At 42.1% G+C, this 12,978-nt stretch overlaps 1 protein-coding gene across 5 annotated transcripts in view; it reads left to right on the top strand.

Annotated features, from left to right (window-relative positions):
• LOC139649696 (regulating synaptic membrane exocytosis protein 1-like) overlaps nucleotides 1–12,978 on the top strand; it is a 100,676-nt gene that overhangs the window by 66,427 nt on the left and 21,271 nt on the right. For 3 of the 5 annotated variants that reach the window (XM_071526173.1, XM_071526172.1, XM_071526171.1), the window contains 9 exons: nucleotides 362–477; nucleotides 576–706; nucleotides 2,431–2,602; nucleotides 2,894–3,047; nucleotides 3,278–3,334; nucleotides 6,283–6,448; nucleotides 7,348–7,452; nucleotides 8,070–8,129; nucleotides 11,845–11,934. In XM_071526173.1, coding sequence (XP_071382274.1) covers nucleotides 362–477; nucleotides 576–706; nucleotides 2,431–2,602; nucleotides 2,894–3,047; nucleotides 3,278–3,334; nucleotides 6,283–6,448; nucleotides 7,348–7,452; nucleotides 8,070–8,129; nucleotides 11,845–11,934 — 1,051 coding nt within the window. Of the gene's footprint in view, nucleotides 1–352; nucleotides 490–575; nucleotides 707–2,430; nucleotides 2,603–2,893; nucleotides 3,048–3,277; nucleotides 3,335–6,282; nucleotides 6,449–7,347; nucleotides 7,453–8,069; nucleotides 8,130–10,785; nucleotides 10,864–11,844; nucleotides 11,935–12,978 lie in introns of all 5 variants that reach the window. The other 2 variants (XM_071526169.1, XM_071526170.1) reach the window with 2 other exon arrangements.

Genomic DNA, 12,978 nt, shown 5'->3' with positions numbered 1-12,978 from the left:
TACCCATAAACCCTTATGTTTTGGGGTGTTTTTTTCTTAAGAATGTTCTTTACTGTGATTATGGGTATGATGTTGATGCAGATACTAGCTGCAGCCAAGCATACAACCAAATGCAACCTGGTGGTATTCTACGATCACAAAAAGACCTTAAAAACAAAAAAGCACGTAGCAGCTCTTTCAGTATAGGCTTACAGTTATTTTGAAATAAGTAACCTGGATTCTCATAGAGAGAAGGGGGTCATTTCATGTCTTCAAAACATTCACAATCCAATTTGATTAAGACCGAAAGAAAAAGAAAAGAGGCTCGATGTGTCCAGTCAGGTTGGGGTTTCGAATCAAATATCTGTTTTTGCCCTCACAGCAGGTTCCAGTTCCTTTGAGTCCCAGAAGATGGAGAGACCGTCCATATCCGTCCTATCTCCCTCCAGTCCCGGGATGCTCCGAGACGCTCCACAACTCATGCCTGGACAACTTTCGGTGAGTGTGAGTGTTCCAGAAATGGCTGGACCGTTGTTCCTGTGTGGAGATGACGACGATGCATCAGAACGCTGTGTTTGTGTGTGTTTCCAATCCAGGTGAAGCTGTGGTATGACAAAGTGGGTCACCAGCTAATAGTCAACGTGCTGCAAGCTGTAGAGCTTCCACCTCGGCCCGACGGGCGGCCCAGGAACCCTTACGTCAAAATGTACTTTCTCCCCGACCGCAGGTAGGCCAACCGCACCTTCACAACGCAGGGGGACAGAGATTTTTAGATATGATGCTGTGATTCTGTCTGACCATCTTGGTACTGTTGGCAAAGACTGAAACTCAACTCAAATCAGCATCTATTTACATGAAATTTAACCTGGTATTTTCTGATAGAAGCTGGCTGGTAGAATTTAGGAATTTCTGAAGTTAAGATATTTCTGAAATATCTCATTTCTAACTGTGGAAAGGATGCTAATGGAATGCAACTGCATTTGGGAAGAGTCTGTACATGATTCAGATTCTGTAAATGCAAAAATCTTCAAGTTACAATGACGACGTTTACATGGACTGCAATAATCCGACTATTGACCTTATTACCTCCGCCAAGGAGGTTATGTTTTCGGTGCCATTTGTTTGTTTGTCTGTTTGTTTGTTTGTCTGTTAGCAGGATTACGGAAAAACTACTGGCCCGATTTTCATGAAACTTTGTGGAAGGGTGTAGCATGAGCCAAGGAAGAACCCATTAAATTTTGGAGCGGATCCGGATCCGACTCAAGAACAAGCAATAATAGCACGAACCTTGGTGGAGGTCTGCGCTCTGAGAGTGCCCTTCTAGTTCTAAATAAGACAATATTTCGATTACGGTGTTTACATGAGTTGCTTATAGAATATTCCATTCATATTCCCGTTTACATTACACGCTACAGAGCATACTCCGATTAATGACTGAAGATGCACGCCCACATTACATCCCTACGTCCTACGTCTGAGTTTCCCTCCAGAATTTAACCTGAAACCCTTTCTGTCATGTTGCTACTGTGGTCGGGACAAAATGTTGGCACTTCTTTTTACCGGTGGCAGTCATCTTTTCTTCTGTAAACAAAATGTGCAACACTTGCTGGAAGCTAGAGCATGCGTCGTCAAGCAGTTGGATTGCTGTACGTGTCGCAAAATGCTGCGAAAATTCCGATAGGACATCATAGTGCGATTAAGGTGTATACATGTCTACAATGCACTTCAATAATGCGACTAGGATCGGAACTAACTAAACGTTCTCAAGTGAGATGAAAAGACACCCTTCCCACCTGCATTAACATGCGTCCTGAATCAGATAAAGACTCAACAAAACCAGGTGTAGATGCACCCAAGACGCAGTGAAGATCCAATCACCCAAACCACCTCTGGTACCGATCAGAGATGCATTTGGCCGGGAGCATATCTATGTTCCCAGGGTCCTATGTTCCCAGGGTCCTATGTTCCCCAGTTCTACATATATGCTCTCCCAGGGTCCTATGTTCCCAGGGTCCTATGTTTAACCCTAACCCTAACCCTAAACCTAAACCCTAACCCTAATCCTAACTAACCATATTAAGCGAATACAGAGCTGGGGAACATCTTTTTCAGGTTCCTATTATGTGCTATTTAGAGCTGGGGAACATAGGACCCTGGGAACATAGGACCCTTTGTCATGTTCCCATTATGTACCATATAAATCTGGGGAACATAGGACCCTGGGAACATAGGAATGACTCCATTTGGCCACATTAACAGTAAAGTGTATCCAATGCATCTCCAATCCACATATAATAACTACTAATAGGAAAGGTGCTTGGTGCTCACCTAAGCGTCACACACGAATGCACAATCAAACGAACAAACAAACACACAGATCCCATGGATATATGTATGTGTATATGTTTGCATTCATTTGTGTGTGTATCTGTATGTGTATGTACCGCTCAGTGACAAGAGCAAACGGAGGACGAAGACGGTGAAGAAGACCGGCGAGCCCAAGTGGAACCAGACGTTCGTCTACACCCACGTCCATCGCAGGGATTTCCGCAACCACATGCTGGAGCTGACCATCTGGGACCAGCCCAGGCTACCGGAGGAGGACAGCACCTTTATGGGAGAGGTACCAGGCACACACACACGAATCGCACACACACATTATCACGCATTCCACTTGCTCTTGACTAGGCGTCTTCGTGATGATGAGATTTCCCAGTTCCCAACCTGTTCCGCTTGTTGTTATTAACTTCCCAGGAAAGAGCTACCAGACTCCGGGTGTTAAGAACAGCAAATGGAAAAGCTTTCATGAACTGGATATTGGTTGCATTACTATTGTGTTGTATTAATCAATGTTAAGAGTAGCAAAACAGACGTTTATGTATGTGACAATAAATGTAGATTCTTACTTGAACAGATCCTGATAGAGTTGGAGACGGCCTTGCTGGACGACCAGCCTCACTGGTATCCACTCCAAACCCACGACGTCTCGTCCATACCGCTGCCCCGACCGTCCCCATACCTGCCCCGAAGACACACACACCAAGATACCCCCGGCAAGAAGCTGCAGCGTGAGTCTGAGTGTGTGTGTGTGTGTCTGTTTTTTTTATTTAGCCTTGTGTGAGGGAGTAAAACATGACTGTGAATGTATGATTTATGTCTTAGCTATTTCTTATCCTGGTCCATGTCAATGTCAATGTAAATGTCCCTTTGCGTCCCTTCCCTTCCCTAATGTTTGTACCTGTGTGTGTGTGTGTGTGTGTGTTTGTGTGTGTGTGTGTGTGTGTCCATGGTTGTGTAGGTTCTCAGCGTGTAACAGAGCCTGAATTTGATGAGGGTACAGCAGTAGTGTCTAAAGGTGGGTGGGGGTTTTACTGAATTGCATCGGAGCAAAAAACAAAGGTTAATGACAAAACTGAATATATACTGAAAGAGAATACTGAAGTTCTTTCTGTATTCTCAAAGCTTTACGGAAACAAAAGATTGATTTTTATTTTAAATTGATTTTAGATATTTATTTTAGAAATCTGTATTATTTTCAGGATTTTTATTTTATATTCATTTAAAATACCTATATATTTTTTGGGGGGATTTTTGTGTTTTTATTGTATTTTTATGTTTATTTTCATGTATCGTATGTATTTATTTTTTTTATATTTTACATTTATTTGTATTATTTTTGGGTTTCCTGATTGGGATAAAAGAAAAAAATCTAAGCTTTACCTCCAACCCTAATAGAAACAAAAGATTGATTTTTATTTTATATTTATTTAAAATACCTATAATTATATTTGATTTTTATAATTTCGCCTTTACGTTTTTGTTTGTGCGTGTGAGTGTACGTGGCTTTGTGTGAATGTGTGTGTGTAGTAGGGTTAGACCGATATATAGGTTTGCTGATATGTCGATCAAGTTATTGATTGATTACATACTACATTGGTTGTCTATGGGAAACTGAATTGATTCTAATGCAACAATTGATCAGATTCCGCACAAGTATGAATTAAGTTATGTATCAATGGAGAGTTTTAGTGTCCCATGATGATCTAAATGTTGTTTCCGAGGCTTTTCCACCTGGACAAGAATCAAGTTCTGGGGGAAACAATGAACACTTGTAACATTTGGGGAATGTTTTGGGATGAAAATGGTCAAATTTAAACATATTGAATATATAAAATATTGCCTATTGGCAGCTTCAATCCAAAAGATATTGATATCGGCCTTCAGAAAACTATATCGGTGGAATCGCTGTGTGTATCTGTTTTTACTCAAATGAGTGTGAGTCAAAAACAGAGAGTGATTGAGCTGAAAAATACACCATATCACTCTTAACCAACTTTTTGTTTTAATTTCCATGCATGGTAGGAAATAAATGAAAAGGAAAACCTTGGTATCACTTTCCAAAACAGAAGTAACAGTTCTGTTTTGCCCCACTGTGAGCTTTGAGGTGCTGTTCTCTCCGTAACGAAGCCAACAACCTTGGGATGAGAACAAAGCCTGACAGAGTTGCCCAGACACCTTCAAGGCTGATCACTCGCTCTATGTCTATTTTTATCCTCAGGGATTGTTGTGCTACGGCACCAAATCATTTCAATCAAAGCTGTACCAATTACACTGTTAGTTTTCTAGAAAGTTTTAACCACAATGTAATAAATACATATGTAGTAAAGAAAAATAGCAGGCTGCAATTCTAACTCTACCAGTAGGCTAATGCTTTAATACAGCAAATATTCGGTAACCCATACTCTAATAGGATATTTAATTACAATTCTTAATGGAATACACCAGTATCACCAATACCTGTTAAGTGATTAGAACCTAGCTAGACATCAAAATCATCCATGGGTCTCCAGTGGACTGTTGGCTCAGGTGCTCCATGCTAACACTTTAGCATACACTAAGTAGGCTCCATGCTAACACTTTAGCGTACACTATGTTGAGTGACAGTAGGCTCCATGCTAACACTTTAGCATACACTATGTTGAATGACAGTAGGCTTCATGCTAACACTTTAGTGTACACTATGTTGACTGAGCCAGTCTTCCCATAAAAGCATAATTTTTGTCCAAATAAAGACATCAACTCCATATAGAAGCTAAAACTTGGAATTGGATGAACATATTCTTCAAACAAAGGCATATGGTTTTACCACAAAAATCTAGTTTCTATAGTTTCTGGTGAGTTTGAGTGTCTCCTGAAGGATAACTCATTTTTTACTCTGGCATGATCTCATCACCTAACTCCAAAACTCACAGTCTGGGGTTGGATCTGCAGTTTTGGTAAAGCTGAAACACTGTCTGAGTGTCTCCTGCTTCATCTGCCATACTTGGGTATGGTCTATTATGGATATTATATCCATTATATAAGTTCAAGTATGATACAGTGCCATTGTAGAGGCTGTTGTAGAATTCACTTCACTCTGTATCTCTTCTGCATTAGTGCTGTATACAGTAGTAGCCATTGTAGAGGTCAGCCACTATGTGCCTATCCTGCATTATTACTGCAGGATTTTCCAAATAATTCCTCTCTCACAGCAGTGTGATGAACACATAAATATTGTAACCTCTACAATGGACGCTGATGGATAGAAGACACTGATGAAAATGTAATATCAAAGCATTTGTCTGCTAGTATTTGTACTTCTTCCACATTGCATGTTTTTGGGAGCAGAGAATGGTATAAACCAGTGGTTCTCAACATGGGGTGCAGGGACCACCAGGGGTCCTTGAGGGGGTTCCAGGGGGTCCCCAGCAAATTGATGAATTGTTAAACTTCACCATTATGTCCTTTACAAGAAGTTAACACAGTTACAGAATGTAGAAGAATGACTGTTTTGATCATAGTTTCACTGTTATCTCTTTGCCTACAACAACACAACACACAACACAGATAGTCATAGAATTCTGGACAAAATCATATCTAACAATAAAAATATTCTCAGATTTGGGTCAGAGAGACAAATGGGGGTCCATGGCCCTAATGTGGACTAACTTAGGGGTACTTGATATGAAAAAGGTTGAGAATCACTGGTATAAACTATGCCATGAAAAGACATTTCTGCCTCTTTTTGCCTCTTCAGTGTTTATTAGTGTGTGTGTTCCCTCCTTCTTCCTCCTCAGTCGCTTCCACAGTGGCTACACCCGAAGTTATCGGACATAATTCAAAACGTAAACGCATTCTCCTGTCTTCTTCTGTGTTTGATGTGTGTACATTCATTTTCTGTGTGAATATATGTGTGCACATCCATTTATGTGCGTGTGTGTGTGTGTGTGTGTGTGTCTGTCTACGCGGCCCGTGCCCACCCAGCAGCGGACGGGCGTGGCCGGGAGAGGCAGCGGGAGCCCTCGTCCACCCTGGAGGTGCCGGAGCAGCAGAGGGCGCCCACCCACCACCTACGCTCGCGCTCGGTCTCCCCGCACCGCGAGGAGCAGGGGCGCACCCGGTCCCGGCCGCCCAACGTCCCCGCCCAGAGGTGAGGATGGAGGCGGGGCGGAGGGGGGGGGGGTAATTTTAAGACGAATATCGGCCTGGTAAAATGTCAAAGTGATATATCAGTCTAAACCCAGGAAGAGGTAAAAAGCAACATGGTAGAGGGACAGAGGAGGCAGGAGAGGTTGTTGGAAGCCAGCAGGCTGAGTCCATCTACTAATGAAATGTCTGTCTGATGCAGAACACACAGTGCTGCCAGCTCTGCTTTTACTGGCCCAGCCAAATGAGCCCGGCTCATTCTGCAAGTCTGCTGCAATACTGCCTGACCACTAACCTGACACCACCCGTCTGTCTGACTGACTGTCTGACTGTCTATCTGACAACCTGTCTGTCTGACTGACTGACTGACCACCCATCTGTCTGACTGCCTGTATGTCTGTCTGTCTGTCTGACTGACTGACTGACCACCCATCTGTCTGACTGCCTGTATGTCTGTCTGTCTGTCTGTCTGACTGACTGTCTATCTGACAACTTGTCTGTCAGACTGACCACCTGTCTGTCTGACTGACCAGCCATCTGTCTGACTGACCACCTGTCTGTCTGTCTGTCTGACTGACTGACTGACTGACTGACTGACTGACTGACCACCTGTCTATCTGTCTGTCTATCTGTCTGACTACCTACATGTCTGTCTGACTGCCTGTCTGTCTATCTGTCTGACTACCTACCTGTCTGTCTGGCTGCCTGTCTGTTTGATTACTTGTCTGTTTAATTACTCATCTATCTGGCTACTTGACTGCCTGTCTATCTGACTTTTCTTTTTGTTTCTTCGCCTTTCATTCTTTCTTTCTCTTTCTCTCTCTCTCTCTCTCACTCTCTCTCTCCCCCTCCCTCCCTCCCTCCTCCCTCCCTTCCTTCCTTCTCTCCGTCTCTCCCTGCCAGGAGTTTGGATGATGAGATTCCTCACAGTCGTCGTTCTCGCTCTCCAACCCGCTACTACGACGCTGCCAGAGGTCGCCACCAGGAGGAGGAGTACCTGGACGACAGGTGTGTGTGTGTGTGTGTGTGTGTGTGTGTGTGTGCATGTGTGTGTGTGTGTGTGTGAGCACCACTTACAATATACCATATGTAACTAGCGCTTATTGTCACAGGAGTTGTGGCTTGTTTCCAGTGTGTCAAAATTATTGTTATTTGTGTGTGTGTGACATTGACTACCTGTTTGGACGTTTAACTGTTGAGACTGTTGACAATGCGCTTGTATGCAAAGTGTGTGTGTGTTGCAGTAAGTGTGAATGCATGATCTGAGTATTGCCACATCCCTCCTTTTTTCAAGTTTAATCCTTTTCTTTATTATTTTTATATTTCTCAATTTCTTTCTTTCAATTTTTCTACCTCTTCTCTCTCTCTGTTCGGACGTTGAAAAGAGTTCAGTACAGTAACTACTGTGATTCAGTCATGTTGTGTAAAATGTGACTTTAAAACAAGACAATAAGGCATTGATAGCAGAAGTCTATGGCGTTTCTATGTGTGTGTGTGTGTGTGTGTGTGCGTGCGAGCTAGCGGCGGCTTCTCTTCCCTATTCACCCTCTTCTCCCTCTGCTCTTCTGGTTTTTTTGACTGTTGTTTATTTCCTCATGTGTCATCCATCCCCATGGTAACCACAGTGAGGTCATCATGATCCACCAATCAATGCGGGGCAAAAGTGCTGAGTGCCTCCACACCAGGTAAACCAGCCAATCACCACATTTGTTTATGTTTTGTCTCTGGATTTGGTTTCAGTCATGGCTTAATGTGCATAGTGTTGCATTTCTCATTGAATCATCTTTCTATGCAATTTCCCTTAGAAAGGTTAAATCCATCACTGGACATACATACTATATAGTCTGCTTAAGTAGACGTAAAATTACGGACGCAAAAATCTATTTAAGTAAAAGTAAAAGTAAAAAGTACGCGACAGAAGAGAACATAGTTACAAATGAGCTTTCTTACGCAATGCAGAAAGGACAAGAGGACCTAGAATTCAAATTAGATTCTTTGAATAAAAACGTCACATAATAAAGTGCATTAACAAAGTGAAGCCAGATGACGCTTCTCTTCCCTGCTGACTGATCGCTCACCGCTAATGGCTCCACAACTGGCCAATTTATGAACGCTATAGGGAGAGCCTGCAAAATTTGTTTTCTTAAGTGGAGGCAATTTAAAAATGTAGCAAAGCGCAATAAACACTTCCAAAAATTCCCCCCAAAAAGTACAAGTACACCAAAAAGTTCCTCGATTACAGCAATGAGAGTGATTGCAATTAGTTACTTCTAACCTTGCTGTACAGGATCCATGTACAGAGATGCTTTGTGGAGATTTCTGCAGGGTTTAAGATGCATCTCACTCTTACAGAATGAGTGCAATATGTGTAAGTGAGTAAGATGTGATATGGGTGAGAAGGAGTTTAACATGAAGTTCTTCTCAAGCTTTGTCTGCCCTATCCTGTACTTCCACAAGACACAGCAACTCAACACAACAAGTTGGACTTTCTAATCTTATGTGTCACCACACAATCCAACAGAGATCCCCTTTTCTCCTGCATTAACATGTGACCTAGGTGATCAGTTTGTACTGGGATAGAGGAAAAAAAAAAAAATCCAGCATCAAATCCAGGTGCAACTTCACCCAAGATGCATTGAAGATCCATGGTCAGCAACATGCCAGACAGGCTGTTGACTGTCCAATTTTAAGGACATAAATATTACCAGAGGGAGTGACAAGTGTAGAAAGAGAAATATGATTGTAATGTGCATTCCGGAGACGCATTTCAATATCAGGTGTAAATATAATCCATCTAAATCGTATCTACGCGCAATCCAGATCTGAATCAAATGTCAATACCAGGTGAAAAGGAAGTCATGGAGTCCTGTAGTTCAGTTCAGTTGTACTACTACTTTAGGTCCACTAGAGGACACTGCAGGAGCGTTCTGACTGCTTCATCCCCAACAGTTGAGAGATTCACTCTTGGCCCAAGCCAGTGATTCCCTACCTGTTCTCCTTCTGCCTCTTGATTAAAATGATTCCCACGCCTCTCTGCACTGTATTCCTATATCCTGATACATTTTGAGATATCCAGACTTAATAAAACTGAACACAAAACAATTTTAGATCACTTCAACTTCATGTCCACATGGGCGCTATATTACCCTTTGAGCACACAGCCAAAGAGGTAAGTCACACTCTTGAAGAATGTCAGATTTCAACACATCTGTGTGTCTAGTTAGAGGGGGAGCATTTTTCTTTACATTCCTGGCACAATCGCTGCACCCTGATGAAGACATACCAAGATGATCAACACTATCTACATGAAAAGATCATATCCAGAGTCAGTTCAAGTCAATTCAATATGTGATTTTGAAGGCCGATAACAATATTTTTGGATTTAAACTGCCATTAGTATTCTGATAAAATCTTTACATTTGATCATTTTGTGTCAAAAAAGTAATACTTTTTTTTTTTCAATTGTGGCAGGGTGAAAGAGCCTCTGAAACAGCATTTAGACCATCATGGGACACTAAAACTCTCCATTGAAACCCAGGAAAATAATGATAACAAAACATATTAATCCTTACTTGTGTGGAATCAGTATAGACAACCAGTGTATTAGCGATCAATAATTCAGTAAGTATGTAATCAAACAAACTGTATCATATCTATCATATCTTGGTGTTAAAACGGCAATATCGGCCCAATATATCAGTCTAACCCTGGTTGTCATCGCATGTGTTGCCATTAAGACCTGTTGGGTTTAAGTGTAACAGTAAGGTGTACCTAACTATACACACAGATGTGTTGGGGGGGGAAAAAACACAGATGTGTTTTAAAGCTTGCTGATAGAGGTGAGAGCTGGCTTTCGATGCTGCCAGGCCCGGCATGTGGCGCTCTAGTTCTGCTCTGCAACATATTACAAGCTTAGCCAGTGATTTTAGCAGGGATTCGGATTTACTGTAGCAATCAACATGTATGAAGTTAAACTGTCATTCTACACTGTAACAAATGTAGATAGTGTCAAGAAATTTCACTTGTTGGGTGACAGTATAGCTTTTCCGAAGAAGTAACTGACACATGAAGGAGTCTTGAAACATGACTTACATATGGACATATGGATTTTCTTGAGGCCAGCAAAATCTGCCAGTGGGTCAAGTAAATTTGACTTGAAATATCCTTAAACAAGTGTAATAAGCAGAAATACTACATAAAATCACTGGTTAAGTCACTTCTTTTGCCCTGTAGGAACTTCCCGTCCGTTGTCCCAAACACTCCCTTTGCTTTTTTTTCTCTTGTTCCACCCATTCCTCCCGTTTCTCCCACCTCTGTCTACCGCATGCATGCTAAAATCAGGAGATCTACTAGGCACAGTAACACACTCCCACCTAAGATGCCGCTCTTATTCAACGGTACCCACAAACACATGTACAGGTAAGTGCAGACAGACATGTTGGGGTGCCGGCTCGGCCTGTTATTGAAGTTAAAGTAGGCATACTTACATATTGTCAATGTTGGGTGAACACTGTATCTTCAAAATGTCAAGACAGCTTTGTTTTTAGCTTAACCAACATGCATTTTTGAGTTTATCCAATGGGGTTTTCAAAGGGTTTCATATACAATAACATAGAATTTTCTCCACCATGTAATCCTTAAATTGTCGTTCAAACTTGAAAATCACAATTGGAGCAAATATCTCTAGTAGAAGGTAACACACACACTCTCACACACGCCTTATAAGATCTCCAAAAACCTGCGGCCTTCCTTGTATGTGAGTATTTTCCACAGCAGTAGGAGCTCCGCACCCCATCTGAGGTTCCCTTTCCCCTATATTTTGTTTTATTTTGCGATTGCATGCTGTTTTCTTTTTTGTCATCTCACAACCAGTTCCACGCTGCCTGCATGTCGAAAGACAAGCTCTGTCGCGGGACCGAGCGTTGTCACGGCAACGCGCCGCTCCGTCACACACCGCGTTCTCAGGTTCACAGACGAGGTTACTGTTAGGTAAGACGCGCACGCACACACACACACACACACACACACACACACGCACACACACAGCATAATCTATGGTTAAATATCTTGCAGAGTCAGGAGAAAAAGTTCAGAGAGCCTTCCATCTTTTGCCATGACACCCAAGGCCACACAACCTGTCTCCATGACAACCATGACAACTTCTTGACAATCCCATCTCCAACCTAACCAGTCATGGTTTTGTTGTCAGACTAGCGTTATGATTTTGGCAATCTAACATGACTCTTTTAATTTTTTTTTTTTTTTTCTGTTTGTCCATTGTTTTTTCTCTTTGTGTTTGTTTCTGTGCTCTCCTCCTGTCTCCTCTTCCTGTCCTCCTCCTCTTCCTCAACTTCCTCTTCCTCCATTGGGATGGCATGTTGCGCTCTGGTGCCTGTCTAGTGATCTTCAGCCTTCTCTGGACAGGGTTAGGAGCGCTAGCACCAACTGTCTGACTCCAGACAATCATGCCCCCTCACCAGAGTCTGAAAGGTACCAGCCTCTGTACCCCGCTACCCTTCGCTTTGTCGGTCGCCTTTCTTGTCATCCTGTAGTCCCTGATCCCCCTCTATACCTCTCCTGCCTTTTTGTGGCCCCTGTACCCTCGCTGTGGTTCTCTGTTACCTTGAGATTAATCTCTTCCCCACCTCACCCTACCCCGACCCTCGCTGTACCCCCCCCACTACTTTGCCATGTTTCAACCAGTAGCTTCCATGCTTTGCCACAGTCCCCTTCTCTAGGTTGTGTAAAGCAGTGATTCTCAACCTTTTTCATATCAAGGACCCCTAATTTAGTCCACCTCCTCAAGGACCCCTGGTGGTCCCCGGACCCCACGTTGAGAACCACTGGTGTAAAGAGGTGCAATGAGACCAATTTTTCACAGCCATTATGAATACCAAGTACTTTAATAAGTAGATCAGCTGATACCATGTACAAAGTGCTACACAATTTACAGTCATTCATGCTACCTATTAGTATTAGCCTATTATACAACAAAGTGCATTTATTTATTAATTTGATTAAATTGACCCTTGACCATTGGATGACACTCTTCAGTTAAATAAGTTAAATAAAAGACTAATAATGATAGATGAAATAAAAATAGACTACATAACATAGGCTCAAGGATGTAGCTTATTGAAAATACGTTAACAGGTAAAAACATCTTAATCAGAATAGGTTAAAGGAGAAATTCAGCGTATTCAGCATAGGTCAACAGATAAAACAGCTTTTTCAGAATTGGTTAACAGGTAAAAAACACTCATTTAGAATAGGTTAACAGATAAAAACAGCTTATTCAGAATAGGTTAACAGATAAAGGACAAAAAAAGAATAGTATGTCATTAAAGTATTGATATCTAGACAGCGTCATTTACCGATTTGATTATGAGTGTTTGAGAGATTGGTGCACCTCTAGTTGTATAACTTCTCATTGGCTCTTTAACTTCTGTGGCTACAGATAAAACCCCTTTGCTCACCTGCCTTATCCTGCTTAACGTCACACAACCCAAACCCTCAGGAGAACTGATCTTCTTA

This window comes from Centroberyx affinis, unplaced genomic scaffold, assembly GCF_046629955.1.
Source record: "Centroberyx affinis isolate AG114_WGS23_722 - 3 ecotype Tasmania unplaced genomic scaffold, CSIRO-AGI_Caff_v1 ptg001388l_1, whole genome shotgun sequence".
Taxonomy (NCBI): Eukaryota; Metazoa; Chordata; class Actinopteri; order Beryciformes; family Berycidae; genus Centroberyx; species Centroberyx affinis.
The sequence above is the reverse complement of the archived record's forward strand: the minus strand, read 5'-3'. Positions and strand labels throughout refer to the sequence as shown.